The 27,450-nt window shown below is 57.0% G+C and overlaps 1 protein-coding gene across 2 annotated transcripts in view; it reads left to right on the top strand.

Moving 5' to 3' along the window:
• LOC137361891 (serine/threonine-protein kinase TAO2-like) overlaps positions 1–27,450 on the top strand; it is a 65,531-nt gene that overhangs the window by 33,098 nt on the left and 4,983 nt on the right. The window contains exons 9-15 of one of the 2 annotated variants that reach the window (XM_068026491.1): positions 1,048–1,129; positions 9,771–9,938; positions 11,953–12,159; positions 17,349–17,489; positions 18,513–18,749; positions 19,839–19,967; positions 25,987–26,190. In XM_068026491.1, coding sequence (XP_067882592.1) covers positions 1,048–1,129; positions 9,771–9,938; positions 11,953–12,159; positions 17,349–17,489; positions 18,513–18,749; positions 19,839–19,967; positions 25,987–26,190 — 1,168 coding nt within the window. The remainder of the gene's footprint in view (positions 1–1,047; positions 1,130–9,770; positions 9,939–11,952; positions 12,160–17,348; positions 17,490–18,512; positions 18,750–19,838; positions 19,968–25,986; positions 26,191–27,450) is intronic. The other variant, XM_068026492.1, reaches the window with a different exon arrangement.

Here is a 27,450-nt window from a genome sequence, read left to right as displayed (position 1 = left end):
CGGCGGTCGGTTCCCAGTCTCTGCGGGTCCGGCGGTCAGTTCCCGGTCTCTGCCCGGTCTGGCGGTCGGTTCCCGGTCTCTGCCCGGTCCGGCGGTCAGTTCCCGATCTCTACCAAGTCCGGTGGTCAGTTCCCGATCTCTGCCAAGTCCGGCGGTCGGTTCCCGGTCTCTGCCAAGTCCGGCGGTCGGTTCCCGGTCTCTGCCCGGTCCGGCGGTCGGTTCCCGGTCTCTGCCCGGTCCGGCGGTCGGTTCCCGGTCTCTGTCATGTCCGGCGGTCGGTTCCCGGTCTCTGCCCGGTCCGGCGGTCGGTTCCCGGTCTCTGCTCGTTCCGGCGGTCGGTTCCCGATCTCTGCCCGGTCCGGCGGTCGATTCCCGATCTCTGCCAAGTCCGGCGGTCAGTTCCCGGTCTCTGCCCGGTCCGGCGGTCAGTTCCCGGTCTTTGCCCGGTCCGGCGGTCGGTTCCCGGTCTCTGCCCGATCCGGCGGTCGGTTCCCGGTCTCTGCCAAGTCCGGCGGTCGGTTCCCGGTCTCTGCCCGGTCCGGCGGTCAGTTCCCGATCTCTGCCAAGTCCGGCGGTCGGTTCCCGGTCTCTGCCCGGTCCGGCGGTCAGTTCCCGGTCTCTGCCCGGTCCGGCGGTCAGTTCCCGATCTCTGCCAAGTCCGGCGGTCAGTTCCCGGTCTCTGCCCGGTCCGGCGGTCAGTTCCCGGTCTCTGCCCGGTCCGGCGGTCGGTTCCCGGTCTCTGCCCGGTCCGGCGGTCGGTTCCCGGTCTCTGCCCGATCCGGCGGTCGGTTCCCGGTCTCTGCCAGGTCCGGCGGTCGGTTCCCGGTCTCTGCCCGGTCCGGCGGTCAGTTCCCGATCTCTGCCAAGTCCGGCGGTCAGTTCCCGGTCTCTGTCCGCTCAGGCCGTCGGTTCCCGGTCTCTGCCCGATCCGGCAGTCAGTTCCCGATCTCTGCCAAGTCCGGCGGTCAGTTCCCGGTCTCTGTCCGCATAGGCCGTCGGTTCCCGGTCTCTCTTCCCACTGTTTGTTCTGCTCTCATCTTTTCCCAGGTCAGATTATTTTCGGAATTTTGTGGATTCCTGCTTACAGAAGATTCCGCAGGATCGACCCACCTCTGATGTCCTTCTCAAGGTATCTGATCCTACAACCCTCCCGATCCCTGTCACCTCCTCCAGTCCCTACAACCCTCCCGATCCCTGTCACCTCCTCCAGTCCCTACAACCCTCCCGATCCCTGTCACCTCCTCCAGTCCCTACAACCCTCCAGATCCCTGTAACCTCCTCCAGTCCCTACAATCCTCTCTATCTCTGTAACCTCCTCCAGTCCCCACAACCCTCCCGATCCCTGTCACCTCCTCCAGTCCCTACAACCCTCCCTATCTCTGTAACCTCCTCCAGCCCCTACAACCCTCCCGATCCCTGTAACATCCTCCAGTCCCTACAACCCTCCCTATCTCTGTAAGCTCCTCCAGCCCCTACAACCCTCCCTATCTCTGTAACCTCCTCCAGCCCCTACAACCCTCCCTATCTCTGTAAGCTCCTCCAGCCCCTACAACCCTCCCTATCTCTGTAACCTCCTCCAGTCCCTACAACCCTCCCGATCCCTGTAACCTCCTCCAGTCCCTACAACCCTCCCTATCTCTGTAACATCCTCCAGTCCCGACAACCCTCCCGATCCCTGTAACCTCCTCCAGTCCCTACAACCTTCCCTATCTCTGTAACCTCCTCCAGTCCCTACAACCCTCCCGATCCCTGTAACCTCCTCCAGTCCCTACAACCCTCCCGATCCCTGTAACCTCCTCCAGTCCCTACAACCCTCCCGATCCCTGTAACCTCCTCCAGTCCCAACAACCCTCCCTATCCCTGTAACCTCCTCCAGCCCCTACAACCCTCCAGATCCCTGTAACTTCCTCCAGTCCCTACAACCCTCCCTGTCTCTGTAAGCTCCTCCAACCCCTACAACCCTCCCTATCTCTGTAACCTCCTCCAGTCCCTACAACCCTCCCTATCTCTGTAACATCCTCCAGTACCTACAACCCTCCCGCTCCCTGTAACCTCCTCAAGTCCCTACAACCCTCCCGATCCCTGTAACCTCCTCCAGTCCCTACAACCTTCCCTATCTCTGTAACCTCCTCCAGCCCCGACAACCCTCCCTATCTCCTCCTCCAGTCCCTACAACCCTCCCTATCTCTGTAACCTCCTCCAGCCCCTACAACCCTCCCTATCTCCTCCTCCAGCCCCTACAACCCTCCCTATCTCCTCCTCCAGCCCCTACAACCCTCCCTATCACTGTAACCTCCTCCAGCCCCTACAACCCTCCCTATCTCTGCAACCTCCTCCAGCCCCTACAACCCTCCCTATCTCTGTAACCTCCTCCAGCCCCGACAACCCTCCCTACAGAGTACTGGGCTAATGGAAAGATTCTTGGTAGTGTAGATGAACAGAGAGATCTTGGTGTCCAGGTACATAAATCCCTGAAAGTTGCTACCCAGGTTAATCGGGCTGTTAAGAAGGCATATGGTGTGTTAGCTTTTATTAGTAGGGGGATCGAGTTTCGGAGCCACGAGGTCATGCTGCAGCAGTCCAAAACTCTGGTGAGACTGCACCTGGAGTATTGCGTGCAGTTCTGGTCACCGCATTATAGGAAGGATGTGGAAGCTTTGGAAAGGGTGCAGAGGAGATTTACTAGGATGTTGCCTGGTATGGAGGGAAGGTCTTACGAGGAAAGGCTGAGGGACTTGAGGTTGTTTTCGTTAGAGAGAAGGAGGAGGAGAGGTGACTTAATAGAGACATATAAGATAATCAGAGGGTTAGATAGGGTGGATAGTGAGAGTCTTTTTCCTCGGATGGTGATGGCCAACACGAGGGGACATAGCTTTAAGTTGAGGGGTGATAGATATAGGACAGATGTTAGAGGTAGTTTCTTTACTCAGAGAGTAGTAGGGGCGTGGAACGCCCTGCCTGCAGCAGTAGTAGACTCGCCAACTTTAAGGGCATTGAAGTGGTCATTGGATAAACATATGGATGAAAATGGAATAGTGTAGATCAGATGGTTTCACAGGTCGGCGCAACATCGAGGGCCGAAGGGCCTGTACTGCGCGGTAATGTTCTAATTCTATCTCCTCCTCCAGCCCCTGCACCCCTCCCTATCCCTGTAACCTCCTCCAGTCCCGACAATCCTCCCGATCCCTGTAACCTCCTCCAGCCCCTGCACCCCTCCCTATCCCTGTGACCTCCTCCAGCCCCTACAACCCTCCCTATCTCTGTAACCTCCTCCAGCCCCTGCACCCCTCCCTATCCCTGTAACCTCCTCCAGTCCCGACAATCCTCCCGATCCCTGTAACCTCCTGCAGCCTTACAACCCTCCCTATCTCTGTAACCTCCTCCAGCCCCCTGCAACCCTCCCTATCTCTATAAACTCCTCCAGCCCCCTTCAACCCTCCCTATCTCTAAACTCCTCCAGTCCCTACAACCCTCCCTATCTCTGTAAACTCCTCCAGCCCCCGGCAACCCTCCCTATCTCTGTAACCTCCTCCAGCCCCTACAACCCTCCCTATCTCTGTAACCTCCTCCAGCCCCTACAACCCTCCCTATCTCTGTAACCTCCTCCAGCCCCTGCAACCCTTCCTATCTCTGTAACCTCCTCCAGCCCTACAACCCTCCCTATCTCTGTAACCTCCTCCAGTCCCTACAACCCTCCCTATCTCTGTAACCTCCTCCAACCCCTACGACCCTCCCTATCTCTGTAACCTCCTCCAGCCCCTACAACCCTCCCTATCTCTGTAACCTCCTCCAGCCCCTGCAACCCTTCCTATCTCTGTAACCTCCTCCAGCCCTACAACCCTCCCTATCTCTGTAACCTCCCCCAGCCCTACAACCCTCCCTATCTCTGTAACCTCCTCCAGCTTTACAACCTGTGTCTGCGTGGGTTTCCTCCGGGTGCTCCGGTTTCCTCCCACATGCCAAAGACTTGCAGGTTGATAGGTTAATTGGCCATTATAAAATTGCCCCTAGTATAGGTAGGTGGTAGGGAAATATATAGGGACAGGTGGGGATGTGATAGGAATATGGGATTAGTGTAGGATTAGTATAAATGGGTGGTTGATGGTCGGCACAGACTCGGTGGGCCGAAGGGCCTGTTTCAGTGCTGTATCTCTAAACTAAACTAAACTAAACTAAACCCTCCCTATCTCTGTAACCTCCTCCAACCCCTGCAACCCTTCCTATCTCTGTAACCTCCTCCAGCCCTACAACCCTCCCTATCTCTGTAACCTCCTCCAACCCCTACAACCCTCCCTATCTCTGTAACCTCCTCCAGCCCTACAACCCTCCCTATCTCTGTAACCTCCTCCAACCCCTACAACCCTCCCTATCTCTGTACCCTCCTCCAGCCCCTGCAACCCTTCCTATCTCTGTAACCTCCTCCAGCCCTACAACCCTCCCTATCTCTGTAACCTCCTCCAGCCCTACAACCCTCCCTATCTCTGTAACCTCCTCCAGCCTTACAACCCTCCCTATCTCTGTAACCTCCTCCAGCCCTACAACCCTCCCTATCTCTGTAACCTCCTCCAGCCCTACAACCCTCCCTATCTCTGTAACCTCCTCCAGCCCTACAACCCTCCCTATCTCTGTAACCTCCTCCAGCCTTACAACCCTCCCTATCTCTGTAACCTCCTCCAGCCCTACAACCCTCCCTATCTCTGTAACCTCCTCCAGCCCTACAACCCTCCCTATCTCTGTAACCTCCTCCAGCCTTACAACCCTCCCTATCTCTGTAACCTCCACCAGTTCCTACAACCCTCCCTATCTCTGTAACCTCCCTCCATACCCTACACCTCTCCCTATCTCTGTTACCTCCTTCAGCCCCTACAACCCTCCCTATCTCTGTAACCTCCTCCAGTCCCTACACCCCTCCCTATCTCTGTAACCTCCCTCCATACCCTACACCTCTCCCTATCTCTGTTACCTCCTTCAGCCCCTACAACCCTCCCTATCTCTGTAACCTCCTCCATACCCTACACCTCTCCCTATCTCTGTTACCTCCTTCAGCCCCTACAACCCTCCCTATCTCTGTAACCTTCCTCCAGTCCCTACACCCCTCCCTTTCTCTGAAACCTCCCTCCAGTCCCTACACCCCTCCCTATCTCTGTAACCTCCCTCCAGCCCCTACAACCCTCCCTATCTCTGTAACCTCCCTCCATTCCCTACGACCCTCCGAGATCTCTGCAGTCCTCCAATACCGGCCTCTTGACCATTCCCCGATTCCCATCGCTCTGCCATTGGCGGCCGTTGCTTCAGCTGCCTGGAGCCCAGAGCTCTGGGATTCCCTCCCTAACCCTCTCCCCACCCCTGCCACCTCCCCCCCCCCACCCCCCCGCCCCCGCTGCCCCTCTCCTCGTCTAAGGCGCTTCTGAAAACCGATCTCTTTGACTGAGCTTTTGGTCGCCTGTCCCTGATATCTCCTGACCTGGTTTGGGGTTAAATTCTGTCTGATTTACACTCCTGTGAAGAGCTTTGGGACATTATATACAGTTAAAGGTGATATATAAATGTAAGTTGTGCGTAGTCCTGCAGTGTCTGTGGGCAGTTTGTGAATTAGATTTGAGTTTGAATAAGCTAGTCTCAGTAACGGAGACGACGAAACCATCACCGATTGTTGGAAAACCCCATCTGGTTCACTAATGTCCTTTAGGGACGGAAATCTGCCATCCTTACCCGATCTGGCCTACATGTGACTCCAGGCCCACAGCCAGTGTGACCAGCTGCCCTCTGAAACCCCCCGGGGAGGGGGATGGGGGTTATCGCGGGTCTGACCCCCGGGGAGGGGGATGGGGGTTACCGAGCGTCTAATCCCGGGGAGGAGGATGGGGGTTATCGCGGGTCTGACCCCCGGGGAGGGGGATGGGGGTTACCGAGGGTCTGATCCCGGGGAGGGGGATGGGGGTTACCGAGGGTCTGATCCCGGGGAGGGGGATGGGGGTTACCGAGGGTCTGACCCCCCGGGGAGGGGGATGGGGGTTTATCGAGGGTCTGACCTCCGGGGAGGAGGATGGGGGTTACCGAGGGTCTGATCCCGGGGAGGGGGATGGGGGTTTATCGAGGGTCTGACCCCCGGGGAGGGGGATGGGGGTTACCGAGGGTCTGATCCCGGGGAGGGGGATGGGGGTTTATCGAGGGTCTGACCCCCGGGGAAGAGGATGGGGGTTACCGAGGGTCTGATCCCGGGGAGGGGGATGGGGGTTTATCGAGGGTCTGACCTCCGGGGAGGAGGATGGGGGTTACCGAGGGTCTGATCCCGGGGAGGGGGATGGGGGTTTATCGAGGGTCTGATCCCGGGGAGGGGGATGGGGGTTATCGAGGGTCTGACCCCCCCAGGGAGGAGGATGGGGGTTACCGAGGGTCTGATCCCCGGGGAGGGGGATGGGGGTTATCGAGGGTCTGATCCCCGGGGAGGTGGATGGGGGTTATCGAGGGTCTGACCCCCCCGGGGAGGGGGATGGAGGTTACTGAGGGTCTGACCCCCGGGGAGGGGGATGGGGGTTACCGAGGGTCTGATCCCCGGGGAGGGGGATGGGGGTTATCGAGGGTCTGACCCCCGGGGAGGGGGATGGGGGGTTATCGAGGGTCTGATCCCCGGGGAGGGGGATGGGGGTTTATCGAGGGTCTGATCCCCGGGGAGGGGGATGGGGGTTTATCGAGGGTCTGACCCCCGGGGAGGGGGATGGGGGTTTATCGAGGGTCTGACCCCCGGGGAGGGGGATGGGGGTTTATCGAGGGTCTGATCCCCGGGGAGGGGGATGGGGGTTTATCGAGGGTCTGATCCCCGGGGAAGGGGATGGGGGTTATCGAGGGTCTGATCCTGGGGAGGGGGATGGGGGTTTATCGAGGGTCTGATCCCGGGGAGGAGGATGGGGGTTTATCGAGGGTCTGATCCCCGGGGAGGGGGATGGGGGTTTATCGAGGGTCTGACCCCCGGGGAGGGGGATGGGGGTTTATCGAGGGTCTGACCCCCGGGGAGGGGGATGGGGTTTATCGAGGGTCTGACCCCCGGGGAGGGGGATGGGGTTACCGAGGGTCTGATCCCCAGGGAGGGGGGATGGAGGTTATCGAGGGTCTGATCCCCAGGGAGGGGGATGGGGGTTTAATCGAGGGTCTGATCCCGGGGAGGAGGATGGGGGTTTATCGAGGGTCTGATCCCCGGGGAGGGGGATGGGGGTTTATCGAGGGTCTGACCCCCGGGGAGGGGGATGGGGGTTTATCGAGGGTCTGACCCCCGGGGAGGGGGATGGGGGTTATCGAGGGTCTGACCCCGGGGAGGGGATGGGGGTTACCGAGGGTCTGACCCCTGGGGAGGGGGGTGTGGGTTTATCAAGGGTCGACCCCCGCGGAGGGGGATGGGGGTTACTGAGGGTCTGACCCCCGGGGAGGGGGGTGTGTGTTATCGAGGGTCTGACCCTCCCGGGGAGGGCGATGGGGGTTATCGAGGGTCTGACCCCCCCGGGGAGGGGCGTGTGTGTTTATCGAGGTCTGACCCCCCCGGGGAGGGGGATGGAGGTTACTGAGGGTCTGACCCCCGGGAGGAGGATGGGGGTTACCGAGGGTCTGATCCCCCGGGGAGGGGGATGGGGGTTATCGAGGGTCTGATCCCCCGGGGAGGGGGATGGGGGTTATCGAGGGTCTGATCCCCGGGGAGGAGGATGGGGGTTACCGAGGGTCTGATCCCCAGGGAGGGGGATGGGGGTTATCGAGGGTCTGATCCTGGGAGGAGGATGGGGGTTTATCGAGGGTCTGATCCCGGGGAGGAGGATGGGGGTTTATCGAGGGTCTGATCCCCGGGGAGGAGGATGGGGGTTTATCGAGGGTCTGACCCCCGGGGAGGGGGATGGGGGTTTATCGAGGGTCTGACCCCCGGGAGGGGGATGGGGGTTTATCGAGGTCTGATCCCCGGGGAAGGGGATGGGGGTTATCGAGGGTCTGACCCCGGGGAGGGGGATGGGGGTTACCGAGGGTCTGACCCCTGGGGAGGGGGGGTGTGGATTATCAAGGGTCTGACCCCCGCGGAGGGGGATGGGGGTTACTGAGGGTCTGACCCCGGGGAGGGGGGTGTGTGTTATCGAGGGGTCTGACCCTCCCGGGGAGGGGGATGGGGGTTATCGAGGGTCTGACCCCCCCGGGGAGGGGGATGTGTGTTATCGAGGGTCTGACCCCTGGGGAGGGGGGGTGTGGGTTATCAAGGGTCTGACCCCCGCGGAGGGGGATGGGGGTTACTGAGGGTCTGACCCCCGGGGAGGGGGGTGTGTGTTATCGAGGGTCTGACCCTCCCGGGGAGGGGGATGGGGGTTATCGAGGGTCTGACCCCCCCGGGGAGGGGGATGTGTGTTATCGAGGGTCTGACCCCCCCGGGGAGGGGGGATGGAGGTTACTGAGGGTCTGATGACCCCCGGGGAGGTGGATGGGGGTTATCGAGGGTCTGACCCCCCCCGGGGAGGAGGATGGGGGGTTACCGAGGGTCTGACCCCCGGGAGGGGGATGGGGGTTATCGAGGGTCTGACCCCCGGGGAGGGGGATGGGGGTTATCGAGGGTCTGACCCCCGGGGAGGGGGATGGGGGTTTATCGAGGGTCTGATCCCCGGGGAAGGGGATGGGGGTTTATCGAGGGTCTGATCCCCGGGGAGGGGGATGGGGGTTTATCGAGGGTCTGACCCCCGGGGAGGGGGATGGGGGTTATCGAGGGTCTGACCCCCGGGGAGGGGGATGGGGGTTTATCGAGGGTCTGATCCCCGGGGAAGGGGATGGGGGTTATCGAGGGTCTGACCCCGGGGAGGGGGATGGGGGTTACCGAGGGTCTGACCTCCGGGGAGGTGGATGGGGGTTACCGAGGGTCTGAGCCCCGGGGAGGTGGATGGGGGTTACCGAGGGTCTGACCCCCCCGGGGAGGTGGATGGGGGTTACCGAGGGTCTGAGCCCCGGGAGGTGGATGGGGGTTACCGACGGTCTGACCCCCCCGGGGAGGGGGGTGTGTGTTATCGATGGTCTGACCCCCCCGGGGAGGGGGATGGGGGTTACCGAGGGTCTGACCCCCGGGGAGGTGGATGGGGGTTACCGAGGGTCTGACCCCCGGGGAGGTGGATGGGGGTTACCGAGGGTCTGACCCCCCCGGGGAGGTGGATGGGGGTTACCGAGGGTCTGAGCCCCGGGGAGGTGGATGGGGGTTACCGACGGTCTGACCCCCCCGGGGAGGGGGGTGTGTGTTATCGATGGTCTGACCCCCCCGGGGAGGGGGATGGGGGTTACCGAGGGTCTGACCCCCGGGGAGGTGGATGGGGGTTACCGAGGGTCTGACTCCTGGGGAAGTGGGGTATGTTATCAGAGTAAATAATGAGAAACTGTTCCCAGTGGTGGGTGGGTCGGTAACCGGGGTTGGGGAGGCGGTGGTGGGTGGACACAGCGATGGGTGAAAGAACCAGAGGTGACGCGAGGAAACATTGTTTTAACGGCGTGAGTTGTTGTGATCTGGAACGAGCTGCCTGAAAGGGAGGAGGAAGGAGATTCAATAGTGACTTTCAAAAGGGGGAAATCGGAGAAATACTGGAAAGGGGGAAAAATTTACAGGGGAAGGGGGGGGGGGGGTGGTGGAGTGGAATTAACTGGATCGATCTTTCAAACAGACAGCACAGGCTCGATGGGCCGAATGGCGGTCAGATTTGTTCAGGGAGCAGGAAGCTTCTCGTCTTGGGTGCCGATTGACCTCGATTCTGTGTCTTTGTTCCCAGCACGTGTTTGTAAAGAGAGATCGGCCTCAGACTGTAATCATGGATCTCATTCAGCGAACAAAGGACGCAGTTCGTGAACTTGACAACCTGCAGTACCGCAAAATGAAGAAGATCCTTTTCCAGGAAACCCGCAATGGCCCCACGGCCGAGACACAAGAGGATGACGAGGTATTAAATAACGGCAAGATGCCCCATCGTCAAGAACCTGAGTGACCAGTCCCAGTGCTGTCTGTCTCTCCGATCCCCCACACAGAGTGACCGGTCCCAGTGCTGTCTGTCTCTCCGATCCCCCACACAGAGTGACCGGTCCCAGTGCTGTCTGTCCCTCCAATCCCTCACACAGAGTGACCGGTCCCAGTGCTGTCTGTCTCTCCGATCCCCCACACAGAGTGACCAGTCCCAGTGCTGTCTGTCCCTCCGATCCCCCACACAGAGTGACCGGTCCCAGTACTGTCTGTCTCTCCGATCCCCCACACAGAGTGACCAGTCCCAGTGCTGTCTGTCTCTCCGATCTCCCACACAGAGTGACCAGTCCCAGTGCTGTCTGTCCCTCCGATCCCCCACTCAGAGTGACCAGTCCCAGTGCTGTCTGTCTCTCCGATCCCTCACACAGAGTGACCAGTCCCAGTGCTGTCTGTCTCTCCGATCCCCCACTCAGAGTGACCGGTCCCAGTGCTGTCTGTCCCTCCGATCCCCCACTCAGAGTGACCGGTCCCAGTGCTGTCTGTCCCTCCGATCCCTCACTCAGAGTGACCGGTCCCAGTGCTGTCTGTCCCTCCGATCCCCCACTCAGAGTGACCGGTCCCAGTGCTGTCTGTCCCTCCGATCCCCCACACAGAGTGACCGGTCCCAGTGCTGTCTGTCCCTCCGATCCCACACTCAGAGTGACCGGTCCCAGTGCTGTCTGTCCCTCCGATCCCCCACTCAGAGTGACCGGTCCCAGTGCTGTCTGTCCCTCCGATCCCCCACTCAGAGTGACCGGTCCCAGTGCTGTCTGTCTCTCCGATCCCCCACACAGAGTGACCGGTCCCAGTGCTGTCTGTCTCTCCGATCCCTCACACAGAGTGACTGGTCCCAGTGCTGTCTGTCCCTCCGATCCCTCACTCAGAGTGACCGGTCCCAGTGCTGCCTGTCCCTCCGATCCCTCACTCAGAGTGACCGGTCCCAGTGCTGTCTGTCTCTCCGATCCCCCACACAGAGTGACCAGTCCCAGTGCTGTCTGTCTCTCCAATCCCTCACACAGAGTGACCAGTCCCAGTGCTGTCTGTCCCTCCGATCCCCCACACAGAGTGACCGGTCCCAGTGATGTCTGTCCCTCCGATCCCTCACTCAGAGTGACCGGTCCCAGTGCTGTCTGTCTCTCCGATCCCTCACTCAGAGTGACCGGTCCCAGTGCTGTCTGTCTGTCCGTTCCCCCACTCAGAGTGACCGGTCCCAGTGCTGTCTGTCTCTCCGATCCCTCACTCAGAGTGACCGGTCCCAGTGCTGTCTGTCCCTCCGATCCCTCGCTCAGAGTGACCGGTCACAGTACTGTCTGTCCCTCCGATCCCTCACTCAGAGTGACCGGTCCCAGTGCTGTCTGTCTGTCCGTTCCCCCACTCAGAGTGACCGGTCCCAGTGCTGTCTGTCTCTCCGATCCCTCACTCAGAGTGACCGGTCCCAGTGCTGTCTGTCCCTCCGATCCCTCACTCAGAGTGACCGGTCCCAGTGCTGTCTGTCTCTCCGATCCCTCGCTCAGAGCGACCGGTCACAGTACTGTCTGTCCCTCCGATCCCTCACTCAGAGTGACCGGTCCCAGTGCTGTCTGTCTGTCCGTTCCCCCACTCAGAGTGACCGGTCCCAGTGCTGTCTGTCTCTCCGATCCCTCACTCAGAGTGACCGGTCCCAGTGCTGTCTATCCCTCCGATCCCTCGCTCAGAGTGACCGGTCACAGTACTGTCTGTCTCTCCGATCCCTCACTCAGAGTGACCGGTCCCAGTGCTGTCTGTCCCTCCGATCCCTCGCTCAGAGTGACCGGTCACAGTACTGTCTGTCTCTCCGATCCCTCACTCAGAGTGACCGGTCCCAGTGCTGTCTGTCCCTCCGATCCCTCGCTCAGAGTGACCGGTCACAGTACTGTCTGTCTCCGACCACTGTGTATAACGGAATACTGGATGTGTTGACCATGCTCTCTCTCCTCCAGGAGTTGGATGGCTCTGCAGGACGGACAGGGACTATAAACAGTGTGGAGAGCAGTCACTCTGTGCCCAGCATGTCCATTAGTGCCAGCAGCCAGAGCAGTAGTGTTAACAGCCTCGCGGACGCATCTGATGACAACAGTGAGATTGCTATGATGCAAGAAGGGGATCACACGGTCACCTCCAACAGCTCGGTGATCCACCTGCGGCCGGTCAGTACCCGGGGGGTGGGGGGGGGGGGGGGGAATCACATGGTCACCTCCAACAGCTCGGTGATCCACCTGCGGCCGGTCAGTACCCGGGGGTGGGGGCGTGGAATCACACTGTCACCTCCAACAGCTCGGTGATCCACCTGCGGCCGGTCAGTACCCGGGGGGTGGGGGGGGGGGGAATCACACTGTCACCTCCAACAGCTCGGTGATCCACCTGCGGCCGGTCAGTACCCGGGGGGTGGGGGGGGGGGAATCACACTGTCACCTCCAACAGCTCGGTGATCCACCTGCGGCCGGTCAGTACCCGGGGGGTGGGGGGGGGGGAAATCACATGGTCACCTCCAACAGCTCGGTGATCCACCTGCGGCCGGTCAGTACCCGGGGGGTGGGGGGGGGGGAAATCACATGGTCACCTCCAACAGCTCGGTGATCCACCTGCGGCCGGTCAGTACCCGGGGGTGGAGGGGGGGGGGGAATCACATGGTCACCTCCAACAGCTCGGTGATCCACCTGCGGCCGGTCAGTACCCGGGGGTGGGGGGGTGGAATCACACGGTCACCTCCAACAGTTCGGTGATCCACCTGCGGCCGGTCAGTACCCGGGGGTGGGGGGGTGGAATCACACTGTCACCTCCAACAGCTCGGTGATCCACCTGCGGCCGGTCAGTACCCGGGGGGAAGAGTGATCACAAGCTGTCTGTCTGTGGACTTGGGGCTGTTTTGGGGTTTGGTCTGTGTCTATGTTCACCCAGAGGGTGTTTGGAATCTGGAACACAATGTCTGAAGGGGTGGTAGAGGCACAACATTTAAGAACTATTTAGATGAGCACTGGAAATGTCATAGCGTACAAGGCTACGGGCCACGTGCTGGGAAATGGGATTAGAATAGATAGGTGCTTGATGGCCGGCACAGACACGATGGGCTGAAGAGTCTGTTTCTGTGCTGTATAACTCTATGGGCTGTTTTGGGGTTCGGTCTGTGTCTGTGGGCTGTTTTGGGGTTCAGTCTATGTGGACTGTTTTGGGGTTTGGTCTGTGTGGGCTGTTTTGGGGTTCGGTCTGTGTCTGTGGGCCATTTTGGGGTTCAGCCTGTGTCTGTGGGCTGTTTTGAGGTTCGGTCTGTGTCTGTGGGCTGTTTTGGGGTTCGGTCTATGTGGGCTGTTTTGGGGTTCGGTCTGTGGCTGTGGGCTGTTCTGGGGTTCGGTCTGTGTGTGTGGGCTGTTTTGGGGCTCGGTCTGTGTCTGTGGGCTGTTTTGGGGCTCGGTCTGTGTCTGTGGGCTGTTTTGGGGTTCGGTCTGTGTGTGTGGGCTGTTCTGGGGTTCGGTCTGTGTCTGTGGGCTGTTTTGGGGCTCGGTCTGTGTCTGGGCTGTTTTGGGGTTCAGTCTGTGTGTATGGACTGTTTTGGGGTTCTGTCTGTGTCTGTGGGCTGTTTCTGGTTCAGCCTGTGTCTGTGGGCTGTTTTGGGGTTCAGCCTGTGTCTGTGGGCTGTTTTGGGGTTCTTTCTGTGTCTGTGGGCTGCTTTGGGGTTCGGTCTGTGTCTGTGGGCTGTTTCGGGGTTTGGTCTGTGTCTGGGCTGCTTTGGGGTTCGCTCTGTGTGTATGGACTGTTTTGGGGTTCGGTCTGTGGGCTATTTTGGGGTTTGGTGTGTGTCTTTGGGCTGTTTTGGGGTTCTGTCTGTGTCTGTGGGCTGTTTTGGGGTTTGGTCTGTGTCTGTGGCCTGTTTTGGGGTTCGGTCTGTGTCTGTGGGCTGGTTTGGGGTTCGGTCTGTGTCTCTGGGCTGTTTTGGGGTTCGGTCTGTGTCTCTGGGCTGCTTTGGGGTTCGGTCTGTGTCTGTGGGCTGTTTTGGGGTTCAGTCTGTGTGTCTGGGCTGTTTTGCGGTTCGGTCTGTGTCTGTGGGCTGTTTTGGGGTTCAGTCTGTGTCTGTGGGCTGTTTTGGGGTTCGGTCTGTTGCTGTGGGATGTTTTGGGGTTCGGTCTGTGTCTGTGAGCTGTTTTGGGGTTCGGTCTGTGTCTGTGGGCTGGTTTGGGGTTCGGTTTGTGTCTCTGGGCTGTTTTGGGGTTCGGTCTGTGTCTGTGGGATGTTTTGGGGTTCGGTCTGTGTCTGTGGGATGTTTTGGGGTTCGGTCTGTGTCTGTGGGCTGGTTTGGGGTTCGGTCTGTGTCTCTGGGCTGTTTTGGGGTTCGGTCTGTGTCTGTGAGCTGTTTTCGGGTTCGGTCTGTGTCTGTGGGCTGATTTGGGGTTCGGTCTGTGTCTCTGGGCTGTTTTGGGGTTCGGTCTGTGTCTGTGGGCTGATTTGGGGTTCAGTCTGTGTGTCTGAGCTGTTTTGGGGTTCGGTCTGTGTCTGTGGGCTGTTTTGGGGTTCAGTCTGTGTCTGTGGGCTGTTTTGGGGTTCGGTCTGTTGCTGTGGGATGTTTTGGGGTTCGGTCTGTGTCTGTGAGCTGTTTTCGGGTTCGGTCTGTGTCTCTGGGCTGTTTTGGGGTTCGGTCTGTGTGTGTGGGCTGTTTTGGGGTTCGATCTGTGTGTGTGGGCTGTTTTGGGGTTCGGTCTGTGTCTGGGCTGTTCTGGGGTTCGGTCTGTGTGTATGGACTGTTTTGGGGTTCTGTCTGTGTCTGTGGGCTGTTTTGGGGTTCAGCCTGTGTCAGTGGGCTATTATGGGGTTCGGTCTGTGTCTGTGGGCTGTTTTGGGGTTCGGTCTGTGTCTGTGGGCTGTTTTGGGGTTTGGTCTGTGTCTGTGGGCTGTTTTGGGGTTCGGTCTGTGTTTGTGGGCTGTTTTGGTGTTCGGTCTGTGTTTGTGGGCTGCTTTGGGGTTCGGTCTGTGTGTATGGACTGTTTTGGGGTTCGGTCTGTGTCTGTGGGCTGTTTTGGGGTCCGGTTTGTGTCTGTGGGCTGTTTTGGGGTTCGGTCTGTGTTTGTGGGCTGTTTTGGGGTTCGGTGTGTGTCTGTGGGCTGTTTTGGGGTTCGGTGTGTGTCTCTGGGCTGTTTTGGGGTTCGGTCTGTGTTTGTGGGCTGTTTTGGGGTTCAGTCTGTGTTTGTGGGCTGTTTTGGGGTTCGGTCTGTGTCTGTGGGCTGTTTTGGGGTTCAGTCTGTGTCTGTGAGCTGTTTTCGGGTTCGGTCTGTGTCTGTGGGCTGTTTTGGGGTCCGGTTTGTGTCTGTGGGCTGTTTTGGGGTTCGGTCTGTGTTTGTGGGCTGTTTTGGGGTTCGGTGTGTGTCTGTGGGCTGTTTTGTGGTTCGATGTGTGTCTTTGGGCTGTTTTGGGGTTCAGTTTGTGTTTGTGGGTTATTTTGGGGTTCGGTCTGTGTTTGTGGCCTGGTTTGGGGTTCAGTCTGTGTCTGTGGGCTGTTTTGGGGTTCGGTGTGTGTCTTTGGGCTGTTTCAGGGTTCTGTCTGTGTCTGTGGGCTGTTTTGGGGTTTGGTCTGTGGCCTGTTATGGGGTTCTGTCTGTGTCTGTGGGCTGGTTTGGGGTTCGGTCTGTGTCTGTGGGCTGTTTTGGGGTTCGGTCTGTGTCTCTGGGCTGATTTGGGATTCATTCTGTGTGTCTGGGCTGTTTTGGGGTTCGGTCTGTGTCTGTGAGCTGTTTTGGGGTTCGGTCTGTGTCTCTGGGCTGTTTTGGGGTTCAGTCAGTGTCTGTGGGCTGTTTTGGGGTTCGGTCTGTTGCTTTGGGATGTTTTGGGGTTCGGTCTGTGTCTGTGGGCTGTTTTGGGGTTTGGTCTGTGTCTGTGGGCTGTTTTGGGGTTTGGTCTGTGTCTGTGGGCTGTTTTGGGGTTCGGTCTGTGTCTGTGGGCTGCTTTGGGGTTCGGTCTGTGTGTGTGGGCTGTTTTGGGGTTCGGTCTGTGTGTATGGACTGTTTTGGGGTTCGGTCTGTGTCTGTGAGCTGTTTTGGGGTTCGGTCTGTGGGCTGTTTTGGGGTTCGGTCTGTGTCTGTGAGCTGTCTTGGGGGTTCGGTCTGTGTCTGTGAGCTGTTTTCGGGTTCGGTCTGTGTCTCTGGGCTGTTTTGGGGTTCGGTCTGTGTCTGTGGGCTGTTTTGGGGTTCGGTCTGTGTCTGTGGGCTGTTTTGGGGTTCGGTCTGTTTGCTGTGCGATGTTTTGGGGTTTGGTCTGTGTCTGTGAGCTGTTTTCGGGTTCAGTCTGTGTCTCTGGGCTGTTTTGGGGTTCTGTCTGTTGCTGTTGGCTGTTTTGGGGTTCGGTCTGTGGGCTGTTTTGGGGTTCGGTCTGTGTCTGTGAGCTGTCTTGGGGGTTCGGTCTGTGTCTGTGAGCTGTTTTCGGGTTCGGTCTGTGTCTCTGGGCTGTTTTGGGGTTCGGTCTGTGTGTGGGCTGTTTTGGGGTTCGGTCTGTGTCTGTGAGCTGTCTTGGGGTTCGGTCTGTGTCTGTGGGCTGTTTCTGGGTTCGGTCTGTGGGCTGTTTTGGGGTTCTGTCTGTGTCTCTGGGATGTTTTGGGGTTCGGTCTGTGTCTGTGAGCTGTTTTCGGGTTCGGTCTGTGTCTGTGGGCTGTTTTGGGGTTCTGTCTGTTGCTGTTGGCTGTTTTGGGGTTCGGTCTGTGGGCTGTTTTGGGGTTCGGTCTGTGTCTGTGAGCTGTCTTGGGGGTTCGGTCTGTGTCTCTGAGCTGTTTTCGGGTTCGGTCTGTGGGCTGTTTTGGGGTTCGGTTTGTGGGCTGTTTTGGGGTTCGGTCTGTGTCTGTGGGCTGTTTTCGGGTTCGGTCTGTGTCTGTGGGCTGTTTTGGGGTTCGGTCTGTGGGCTGTTTTGGGGTTCGGTCTGTGGGCTGTTTTGGGGTTTGGTCTGTGTCTGTGGGCTGTTTTGGGGTTCGGTCTGTGGGCTGTTTCTGTGTTCGGTCTGTGGGCTGTTTTGGGGTTCGGTCTGTGAGCTGGTTTGGGGTTCGGTCTGTGTCTGTGGGCTGTTTCTGTGTTCGGTCTGTGGGCTGTTTTGGGGTTCGGTCTGTGTCTGTGAGCTGTCTTGGGGTTCGGTCTGTGAGCTGTTTTCGGGTTCGGTCTGTGTCTTTGGGCTGTTTTCGGGTTCGGTCTGTGTCTCTGGGCTGTTTTGGGGTTCGGTCTGTGGGCTGTTTTGGGTTTGGTCTGTGTCTGTTGGCTGTTTTGGGGTTCGGTCTGTGGGCTGTTTTGGGGTTCGGTCTGTGGGCTGTTTTGGGGTTCTGTCTCTTTCTCTGGGCTGTTTCATGTTTCTCTTCTCCTGCCTGTTGCTCCAGGGTAGTGATGATCTCTACGATGACCCGTACTCGGGTGAGATGGAACCTCAGCCGCCATCCTCTTCCTCCTCGTGTGCCGCCCGCCGGAGAGCTCATTACCGAAACCGGGAGCACTTCGCCACCATCCGCACAGCATCGCTGGTGAGTTCATCGATCCGGGACACCCCAGTCTCTCCCACTGTTCCACCCCACCCCAACCGCTCTCCCCTCCCGCCTCTCCCGCACTCTGCCCCCGTCCCTCCCACCCCGTCTCTCCCCCCTCCTCCCGTCTCTCCCTCCTCCCCCTGTCTCTCCCTCCTCCCCCGTCTCTCCCCCCTCCCTCCCCCGTCTCTCCCCCCTCCCTCCCTCCCCCCGTCTCTCCCTCCTCCCCCCGTCTCTCCCTCCTCCCCCCGTCTCTCCCCCCTCCCCCGCCTCTCCTTCTCTCCCCCCCGCCTCTCCCGCTCTCCCCCCAGCCTCTCCCGCTCTGCCCCCTCTCCCCGCCTCTCCCGCTCTCCCCCCGCCTCTCCCGCTCTCCCCCCGCCTCTCTCGCTCTCCCCCTGCCTCTCTCGCTCTCCCCCGAGCCTCTCCCACTCTCCCCTCTCCCCTTGTCTCTCCCACTCTCCCCCCCGCCTCTCCCGCTCTTTCCCCCTCTCCCTGTTTCTCCCGCTCTCCCCCCCGCCTCTCCCGCTCTCCCCCCTCTCCCTGTCTCTCTCGCTCTCCCCCCGCCTCTCCCGCTCTCCCCCCTCTCCCTGCCTCTCCCGCTCTCCCGTCTCTCCCGCTCTCCCCCCCGCCTCTCCCGCTCTCCCCCCTCTCCCTGTCTCTCCCGCTCTCCCCCCGCCTCTCCCGCTCTCCCCCCTCTCCCTGTCTCTCTCGCTCTCCCCCCTCTCCCTGCCTCTCCCGCTCTCCCCCCTCTCCCGCTCTCCCCCCTCTCCCTGTCTCTCCCGCTCTCCCCCCCCGCCTCTCCCGCTCTCCCCCCCCGCCTCTCCCGCTCTCCCCCCTCTCCCTGTCTCTCTCGCTCTCCCCACTCTCCCTGCCTCCCCCGCTCTCCCCCCTCTCCCTGTCTCTCTCGCTCTCCCCCCGCCTCTCTCGCTCTCCCCTCTGCCTTCGATGCTATCTTGTCTTTTGCTGCTTGTCTCTTGATATTCCTGTATCCCACTGTCGGAGCTGATGGTTCTTTCTGGGCAGGTGACGAGGCAGATTCAGGAACATGAGCAGGATTCGGCGCTGCGTGAGCAGATGACGGGCTACAAGAGGATGAGACGACAGCACCAGAAACAGCTGATGGCACTGGAGAACAAGCTTAAAGCAGAAATGGACGAACACCAACTGAGACTTGACAAAGAGCTGGAGACACAACGCAATAACTTCGGGGCTGAGTGTGATAAAGTGGTTAAGAAACAGCAAGTCCTTATGGAGAAAGAGGTGAGGGGAAGGGAGGAGGGAGAGGGGGAGAGAGAGAGAGAGAGTGGGAGAAAGAGGGAGTGAGGGGGAGAGAGAGAGGGAGGGAGGGATAGATAGTGCGGGGAAGGGGGGTGGAGAGAGTGTGGGGAGGGAGAGAGAGAGAGAGGAGTGGGGAGGGGGAAAGAGGGAGGAAGGAAGAGGGAGTGTGGGGAGGAGCAAGGACGGAGGGAGGAGCTAGTGGGAGAAGGTGTTGAGATGAGATTCAGGGGCCCGGGTGGGTTCGGGACCCGGGGGGAATGGGGGCGGATTCGGGACCCGATGTGAACGGGGACACGTTCGGGACCCAGGTGAACGGGGGCGGGTTCGGGACCCAGGTGAACGGGGCCGGGTTCGGGACCCAGGTGAACGGGGCCGGGTTCGGGACCCAGGTGAACGGGGGCGGGTTCGGGACCCAGGTGAACGGGGCCGGGTTCGGAACCGGGCGGGTTCGGAACCGGGCGGGTTGGGGACCGGGCGGATTGTGGACCGGGCGGGTTCCGGTCCAGGCGGGTTGGGGACCGGGCGGGTTCGGGACCCAGGCAGTTTCCGGACCGGGTGGATTCGGGTCCGGGCGGGTTGGGGACCGGGTGGGTTCGGGACCGGGCGGATTCGGGTCCCAGGCAGATTCCAGACCGGGCGGGTTCGGGTCCGGGCGAGTTCGGGTCCGGGCGGGTTCGGGACCGGGCGGGTTCGGGACACGGCGGATTGCGGACCGGGCGGGTTCGGGACCAGGCGGGTTCGGGACCAGACGGGTTCGGGACCGGGCGGATACTGGACCGGGCGGGTTCGGGACCGAGAGGATTCGGGACCGGGCGGATTCGGGACCGGGAGGAATCCGGACCGGGCGGATTTGGGCCCGGGCAGATTTCGGACCGAGCGGATTCGGGACCGGGCGGATTCGGTACCGGGCAGATTCTGGACCGGGCGGATTCAGCACCCAGGCGGTTACGGAACCGGGAGGATATGGGTCCGGGCGGGTTCGGGACCGGGAGGATACAGGACCCAGGCGGATTCGGGACCCGGGCGGATTCCGGACTTGTTGGAGCTGAATTCTGATCCTACTCTTCATAGGGAAAGGCAGCTGGAATCGATGAGAAAAAATTCCAGCAGCACATCCTGAGCCAGCAGAAGAAGGAACTGAACAGTTTGTTAGAGTCACAGAAACGGCAGTACAAACTGCGCAAAGAACAGCTCAAGGAGGTGAGAGCAAAGAGGGAGAGTGAGAAACCCATAACCCGGGGAGAGTTGGTGCCCGTGGGGACCCGTACGCTGGGGAGAATTGGCGCCCACGTGGGGGACCCATGACTCAGGGAGAGTCGGTGCCCGTGGGGAACCCATAGCCCGGGGAGAGTTGGTGCCCTTGGGGGTCTCGTATCCTGGGGAGTTTATTGTCCCCCCCTCTCTGTTTATTGCCCCCATTCTCTCTCTGTTTATTGCACCCTCTCTCTCTCTGTTTATTATCCCCCCCTCTCTGTTTATTGCACCCTCTCTCTCTCTGTTTATTATCCCCCCCTCTCTGTTTATTGCCCCCTCTCTCTCTCTGTTTATTGCACCCTCTCTCTCTCTCTCTCTTTATTATCCCCCCCTCTCTGTTTATTGCCCCCTCTCTCTCTCTGTTTATTGCACCCTCTCTCTCTCTCTCTGTTTATTGCACCCTCTCTCTCTCTGTTTATTGTCCCCCCTATCTGTTTATTGCCCCCTCTCTCTCTGTTTATTGCCCCCTCTCTCTCTCTGTTTATTCCTTCCACTCTCTCTGTTTATTGCCCCCTCTCTCTCGCTCTGTTTATTGCTCCCTCCCCCTCTCTCTCTCTGTTTATTGCTCCCTCTTTCTCTCTCTGTTTATTGCTCCCTCTCTCTCTCTGTTTATTGCTCCCTCTCTCTCTCTCTGTTTATTGCTCCCTCTCTCTCTCTCTGTTTATTGCTCCCTCTCTCTCTCTCTGTTTATTGCACCCTCTCTCTCTCTCTTTATTGCTCCCTCTCTCTCTCTGTTTATTGCACCCTCTCTCTCTCTCTCTCTCTCTGTTTATTGCACCCTCTCTCTCTCTCTCTCTGTTTATTGCTCCCCCTCTCTCTCTCTGTTTATTGCCCCCTCTCTCTATCTGTTTATTGCACCCACTCTCTCTCTGTTTATTGCACCCTCTCTCTCTCTGTTTATTATCCCCCCCTCTCTGTTTATTGCCCCCTCTCTCTCTCTCTCTGTTTATTGCTCCCTCTCTCTCTCTCTCTCTCTGTTTATTGCTCCCTCTCTCTCTCTCTCTGTTTATTGCACCCTCTCTCTCTCTCTCTCTGTTTATTGCATCCTCTCTCTCTCTCTCTGTTTATTGCTCCCTCTTTCTCTCTCTGTTTATTGCTCCCTCTCTCTCTCTCTCTCTCTGTTTATTGCTCCCTCTCTCTCTCTCTCTGTTTATTGCACCCTCTCTCTCTCTCTCTCTGTTTATTGCATCCTCTCTCTCTCTCTCTGTTTATTGCTCCCTCTTTCTCTCTCTGTTTATTATCCCCCCCTCTCTGTTTATTGCCCCCTCTCTCTCTCTCTCTGTTTATTGCTCCCTCTCTCTCTCTCTCTCTCTGTTTATTGCTCCCTCTCTCTCTCTCTCTGTTTATTGCATCCTCTCTCTCTCTCTCTGTTTATTGCTCCCTCTTTCTCTCTCTGTTTATCGCTCCCTCTCTCTCTCTCTCTGTTTATTGCACGCTCTCTCTCTCTCTCTCTCTGTTTATTGCTCCCTCTCTCTCTCTCTGTTTATTGCACCCTCTCTCTCTCTCTCTCTCTCTGTTTATTGCACCCTCTCTCTCTCTCTCTCTGTTTATTGCTCCCTCTCTCTCTCTCTGTTTATTGCCCCCTCTCTCTCTCTGTTTATTGCACCTTCTCTCTCTCTGTTTATTGCACCCTCTCTCTCTCTCTCTCTGTTTATTGCACTCTCTCTCTCTCTCTGTTTATTGCACCCTCTCTCTCTGTTTATTATCCCCCCCTCTCTGTTTATTGCCCCCTCTCTCTCTCTGTGTTTATTGCCTCCTCTCTCTCTGTTTATTATCCCCCCCTCTCTGTTTATTGCCCCCTCTCTCTCTCTCTCTCTCTGTTTATTGCCCCCTCTCTCTCTCTCTGTTTATTGCACCCTCTCTCTCTCTCTCTCTGTTTATTGCTCCCTCTCTCTCTCTCTCTGTTTATTGCCCCCTCTCTCTCTCTGTTTATTGCACCCTCTCTCTCTCCCTCTGTTTATTGCACCCTCTCTCTCTCCCTCTGTTTATTGCACCCTCTCTCTCTCTGTTTATTGCACCCTCTCTCTCTCTGTTTATTGTCCCCCCCTCTCTGTTTATTGCCCCCTCTCTCTCTCTCTGTTTATTGCCCCCTCTCTCTCTCTCTCTCTCTGTTTATTGCTCCCTCTCTCTCTCTCTGTTTATTGCCCCCTCTCTCTCTCTGTTTATTGCCCCCTCTCTCTCTCTCTCTCTGTTTATTGCTCCCTCTCTCTCTCTCTCTCTCTCTCTGTTTATAGCCCCCTCTTTCTCTCTGTTTATTGCCCTCTCTCCCTGTTTATTGCTCCCCCTGTCTCTCTTTCTCTCTGTTTATTGCTCTCTCTCTCTCTCTGTTTATTGCTCCCTCACTCTCTCTCTCTCTGTTTTTTGCTCCCTCTCTCTCTTTATTGCTAACTCCCTCTCTCTCTCTGTTTATTGCTCCCTCTCTCTCTCTCTGTTTATTGCTCCCTCTTTCTCTCTCTGTTTATTGCTCCCTCTCTCTCTCTGTTTATTGCTCCCTCTCTCTCTCTGTTTATTGCTCCCTCTTTCTCTCTCTGTTTATTGCTCCCTCTCTCTCTCTGTTTATTGCTCCCTCTCTCTCTCTCTGTTTATTGCTCCCTCTCTCTCTCACTGTTTATTGCTCCCTCTCTCACTCTCTGTTTATTGCACCCTCTCTCTCTCTCTCTCTGTTTATTGCTCCCTCTCTCTCTCTCTGTTTATTGCACCCTCTCTCTCTCTCTGTTTATTGCACCCTCTCTCTCTCTCTCTCTGTTTATTGCTCCCTCTTTCTCTCTCTGTTTATTGCTCCCTCTCTCTCTCTGTTTATTGCTCCCTCTCTCTCTCTCTGTTTATTGCTCCCTCTCTCTCTCTCTGTTTATTGCACCCTCTCTCTCTCTCTGTTTATTGCTCCCTCTCTCTCTCTCTGTTTATTGCACCCTCTCTCTCTCTGTTCATTGCACCCTCTCTCTCACTCTCTGTGTTTATTGCTCCCTCTCACTCTTTCTCTGTTTATTGCACCCTCTCTCTCTCTCTGTTTATTGCACCCTCTCTCTCTCTCTCTCTCTGTTTATTGCTCCCTCTCTCTCTGTTTATTGCCCTTGCTCTCTCTCTGTTTATTGCCCCCTCTCGCTCTCTGTTTATTGCTCCTACTCTCTCTCTCACTTTATTGCCCCCATTCTCTCTGTTTTTTGCCCCCTCTCTCTCTCTCTCTCTGTTTATTGCTCCCTCTCTCTCGCTCTCTCTTTCTCTCTGTTTATTGCTCTCTCTCTCTCTCTCCTTATTGCCCCCCCTCTCTCTCTCTCTCTTATTGCCCCCCTCTTCCTCTTTATTGCCCCCTCTCTCTCGCACTCTCTGTTTATTTCGCTCTCTCTTTCTGTTTATTGCCCACTCTCTCGCTGTTGTTGCCCCCTCTTTCCCTCTCTCTCTGTCTGTTTATTGCTCCCTCTCTCTCTCTCTCTGTTTATTGCCCCCTCTATCTCTCTGTTTATTGCCCCCTCTCTCTCTCTCTCTCTCTCTGTTTATTGCTCCCTCTCTCTCTCTGTTTATTGCTCCCTCTCTCTCTGTTTATTGCACCCTCTCTCTCTCTCTCTCTCTCTCTCTCTCTCTGTTTATTGCACCCTCTCTCTCTTTCTCTGTTTATTGCTCCCTCTCTCTCTCTCTCTGTTTATTGCTCCCTCTCTCTCTCTCTCTCTGTTTATTGCTCCCCCTCTCTCTCTGTTTATTGCTCCCTCTCTCTCGCTCTCTGTTTATTGCCCTCTCTCTCTCTCTCTCTCTCTCTCTGTTTATTGCTCACTCTCTCTCTCTCTGTTTATTGCCCCCTCTCTCTCTCTGTTTATTCCTTCCTCTCTCTCTGTTTATTGCTCCCTCTCTCTCTCTGTTTATTGCTCCCTCCCTCTCTCTCTCTGTTTATTACTCCCTCTCTCTCTCTCTGTTTTTTGCTCCCTCTCGCTCTCTCTCTCTTTCTCTCTGTTTATTGCCCCCTCTCTCTTTCTCTCTGTTTATTGCTCCCTCACTCTCTCTCTCTCTGTTTATTGCTCCCTCACTCTCTCACTCTCTCTCTCTCTGTTTATTGCTCCCTCACTCTCTCTCTCTCTCTGTTTTTTGCTCTCTCTCTCTCTTTATTGTTAACTCTTTCTCTGTCTCTCGCTGTTTATTGCTCTCTCTCTCTCTCTCGCTGTTTATTGCTCTCTCTCTCTCTGTTTATTGCCCCCTCTCTCTCTCTGTTTATTGCTCCCTCACTCTCTCTCTCTCTGTTTTTTGCTCTCTCTCTCTCTCTTTATTGCTAACTCTTTCTCTGTCTCTCGCTGTTTATTGCTCTCTCTCTCTCTCACTCTCTCTCTCTCTGTTTATTGCCCCCTCTCTCTCTCTCTCTCTGTTTATTGCTCCCTCACTCTCTCTCTGTTTTTTGCTCGCTCTCTCTCTCTTTATTGCTAACTCTTTCTCTGTCTCTCGCTGTTTATTGCTCTCTCTCTCTCTCTGTTTATTGCTCCCTCTCTCTCTCTCTCTCTGTTTATTGCTCCCTCTCTCGCTCTCTGTTTATTGCTCTCTCTGTGTTTATTGCTCCCTCTCTCTCTCTCTCTCTCTTTCTCTGTTTATTGCTCCCTCTCTCGCTCTCTGTTTATTGCTCTCTCTCACTCTCTCTCTCTCTGTTTATTGCTCCCTCTCTCTCTGTTTATTGCCCCCTCTCTCTCTCTCTCTGTTTGTTGCCCCCCTTTCTCTCTCTCTCTGTCTGTTTATTGCTCCCTCGCTCTCTATTTATTGCTCCATCTCTCTCTCTCTGATTATTGCTCCCTCTCTCTCTCTCTGTTTATTGCTCCCACTCTCTCTCTGTTTATTGCTCTCTCTCCCTCTCTCTCTCCCTGTTTATTGCTCCCTCTCTCTCTCTCTCTGTTTATTGCTCCCTCTCTCTCTGTTTATTGCTCCCTCTCTCTTTGTTTATTGCCCCCTCTCTCTCTCTCTCTCTGTTTGTTGCCCCCCTTTCTCTCTCTCTCTGTCTGTTTATTGCTCCCTCGCTCTCTGTTTATTGCTCTCTCTCTCTCTCTCTCTGTGTTTATTGCTCCCTCTCTCTCTGATTATTGCTCCCTCTCTCTCTCTCTGTGTTTATTGCCCTCTCTCTCTCTCTCTTTATTGCTCCCTCTCTCTCTCTCTCTTTATTGCTCCCTCCCTCTCTTTCTCTGCGTTTATTGCTCCCTCTCTCTCTCTCTGTTTATTTCCCCCTCTCTCTCTCTCTGTTTATTGCTCCCTCTCTCTCTCTGTTTATTGCTCCCTCTCTCTCTCTCTCTGTTTATTGCTCCCACTCTCTCTCTCTCTTTATTGCCCTCTCTCTCTCTGTTTATTGCCCCCTCTCTCTCTTTCTCTCTGTTTATTGCTCTCTCTCTCTCTCTCTGTTTATTGCTCCCTCTCTCTCTGTTTATTGCTCCCTCTCTCTCTCTCTGATTATTGCTCCCTCTCTCTCTCTCTGATTATTGCTCCCTCCCTCTCTCTCTCTCTGATTATTGCTCCCTCTCTCTCTCTGATTATTGCTCCCTCTCTCTCTCTCTGATTATTGCTCCCTCTCTCTCTCTCTGTGTTTATTGCTCCCTCTCTCTCTCTGTGTTTATTGCTCCCTCTCTCTCTCTCTGATTATTGCTCCCTCTCTCTCTCTCTGTGTTTATTGCTCCCTCTCTCTCTCTCTGATTATTGCTCCCTCTCTCTCTCTCTCTCTGTTTGTTGCACCCTCTCTCTCTCTGTTTATTGCTCCCTCTCTCTCTGTTTATTGCCCCCACTCTCTCTCTGTTTATTGTCCCCCTCTCTCTCTCTGTTTCTTGCCCCCCTCTCTCTCTCTGTTGCCCCCTCTCTCTCTCTGTTTATTGCTCCCCCTCTCTCTCTGTTTATTGCCCCCACTCTCTCTCTCTCTTTATTGTCCCCCCTCTCTCTTTCTCTCCGTTTATTGCCCCCTCTCTCTCTCTCTTTCTCTCTGTTTATCGTCCCCCCTCTCTCTCTGCCCCCACAGGAGCTGCAGGAGAACCAGAGCACCCCGAAGCGTGAGAAACAGGAATGGCTGCTGCGTCAGAAGGAAAATCTGCAGCATTTCCAGGCAGAGGAGGAAGCAAATCTGCTGCGGAGACAGAGACACTACCTGGAGTTACAGTGTCGGCAGTACAGGCGCAAGGCCTTGCTGTCTCGACATAACCTGGAGCAGGATCTGCTCCGCGAGGTGAGCCAAGGGGAGGGTGGGGAGTGTCGGGGGGAGGGGAATGTCGTTGGAGGGGGAGAGTGTGTGTCGGAGGGGGAGGGAGGGAGGGGAGTTTTGGGTGAGTAGTGTCGGCGGAGTCGGGGGTGGGGGGGGTGTAGATTATGTACAGGATTTCCAGTCATTCCCTGCACCCAGTTTGGTCAACGGTAGTGAACAAAACTCCCTCTCTCTCTGACTCTCTGTCTCTGTCTCCTTTCCTCTCTGTCTCTCTCTCTGTCTCCCTCTCTCTCTTTCTCCCTCCCTCCCTCTTTCTCTGTCTCCCTCCCTCCCTCTCTCTCTGTCCCTCTCTGTCTCCCTCCCTCTCCTTCCCTCCCTCTCTCTGTCTCTCTCTCTCTCAGCCTCCCTCCCTCTCTCTCTGTCTCCCTCCCTCCCTCTCTGTCTCCCTCCCTCTCTTTCTGTCCCTCTCTGTCTCACTCCCTCTCTCTCAGCCTCCCTCCTTCCCTCCCTCTCTCTGTCTCTTTCTGTCTCCCTCCCTCTATGTTTTTTTCTCTCTCTCTCTGTTTCCCTCCCTCTCTCTCTGTCCCTCTCTGTCTCCTTCCCTCCCTCTCTCTGTTTTTCTCTCTCTCTCTCTCCCTCCCTCTCTGTCTCCCTCCCTCTCTCTCTGTCCCTCTCTGTCTCCCTCCCTCCCTCTCTCTGTTTTTCTCTCTCTCTCTCCCTCCCTCTCTGTCTCCCTCCCTCTCTCTCTGTCCCTCTCTGTCTCCTTCCCTCCCTCTCTCTGTTTTTCTCTCTCTCTCTCTCCCTCCCTCCCTCCCTCTCTTACAGAATCACAATCATTACAGTGCAGAAGGAGGCCTTTCAGCCCATCGTGTCTGCACTGGCTCTGTGAATGAGCAGTTCCTCAGTTCCATTTCCCCCCCCTTCTCAAACCCTGCACATTCTTCTATTTCCCTTTTGAATGCTTCAATTGAACCTGCCTCCACCACACTCTCAGGCAGTACATTCCAGACCTTAACCACTCGCTGCATGAACCAGTTTTTCCTCGTGTCGCTTTTGCTTCTCTTACCAATTACCTTAAATCTGTGTCCTCTCGTTCCGATCCTTTCACAGAGCAGGAACAGTTTCTCTCGATCTACTCTGTCCAGACCCCTCATGATTTTGAACACCTCGATCAAATCACCTCTCAGCCTTCTCTTCTCCAATGAAAACAGTCCTAACTTCTCCAATCTATCTTCATAACTGAAATTCCTCATCCCTGAAACCATTCTCCTGAATCTTTTCTGT

Source organism: Heterodontus francisci, unplaced genomic scaffold, assembly GCF_036365525.1.
Source record: "Heterodontus francisci isolate sHetFra1 unplaced genomic scaffold, sHetFra1.hap1 HAP1_SCAFFOLD_1194, whole genome shotgun sequence".
In the NCBI taxonomy this organism is placed as follows: Eukaryota; Metazoa; Chordata; class Chondrichthyes; order Heterodontiformes; family Heterodontidae; genus Heterodontus; species Heterodontus francisci.
The sequence above is the reverse complement of the archived record's forward strand: the minus strand, read 5'-3'. Positions and strand labels throughout refer to the sequence as shown.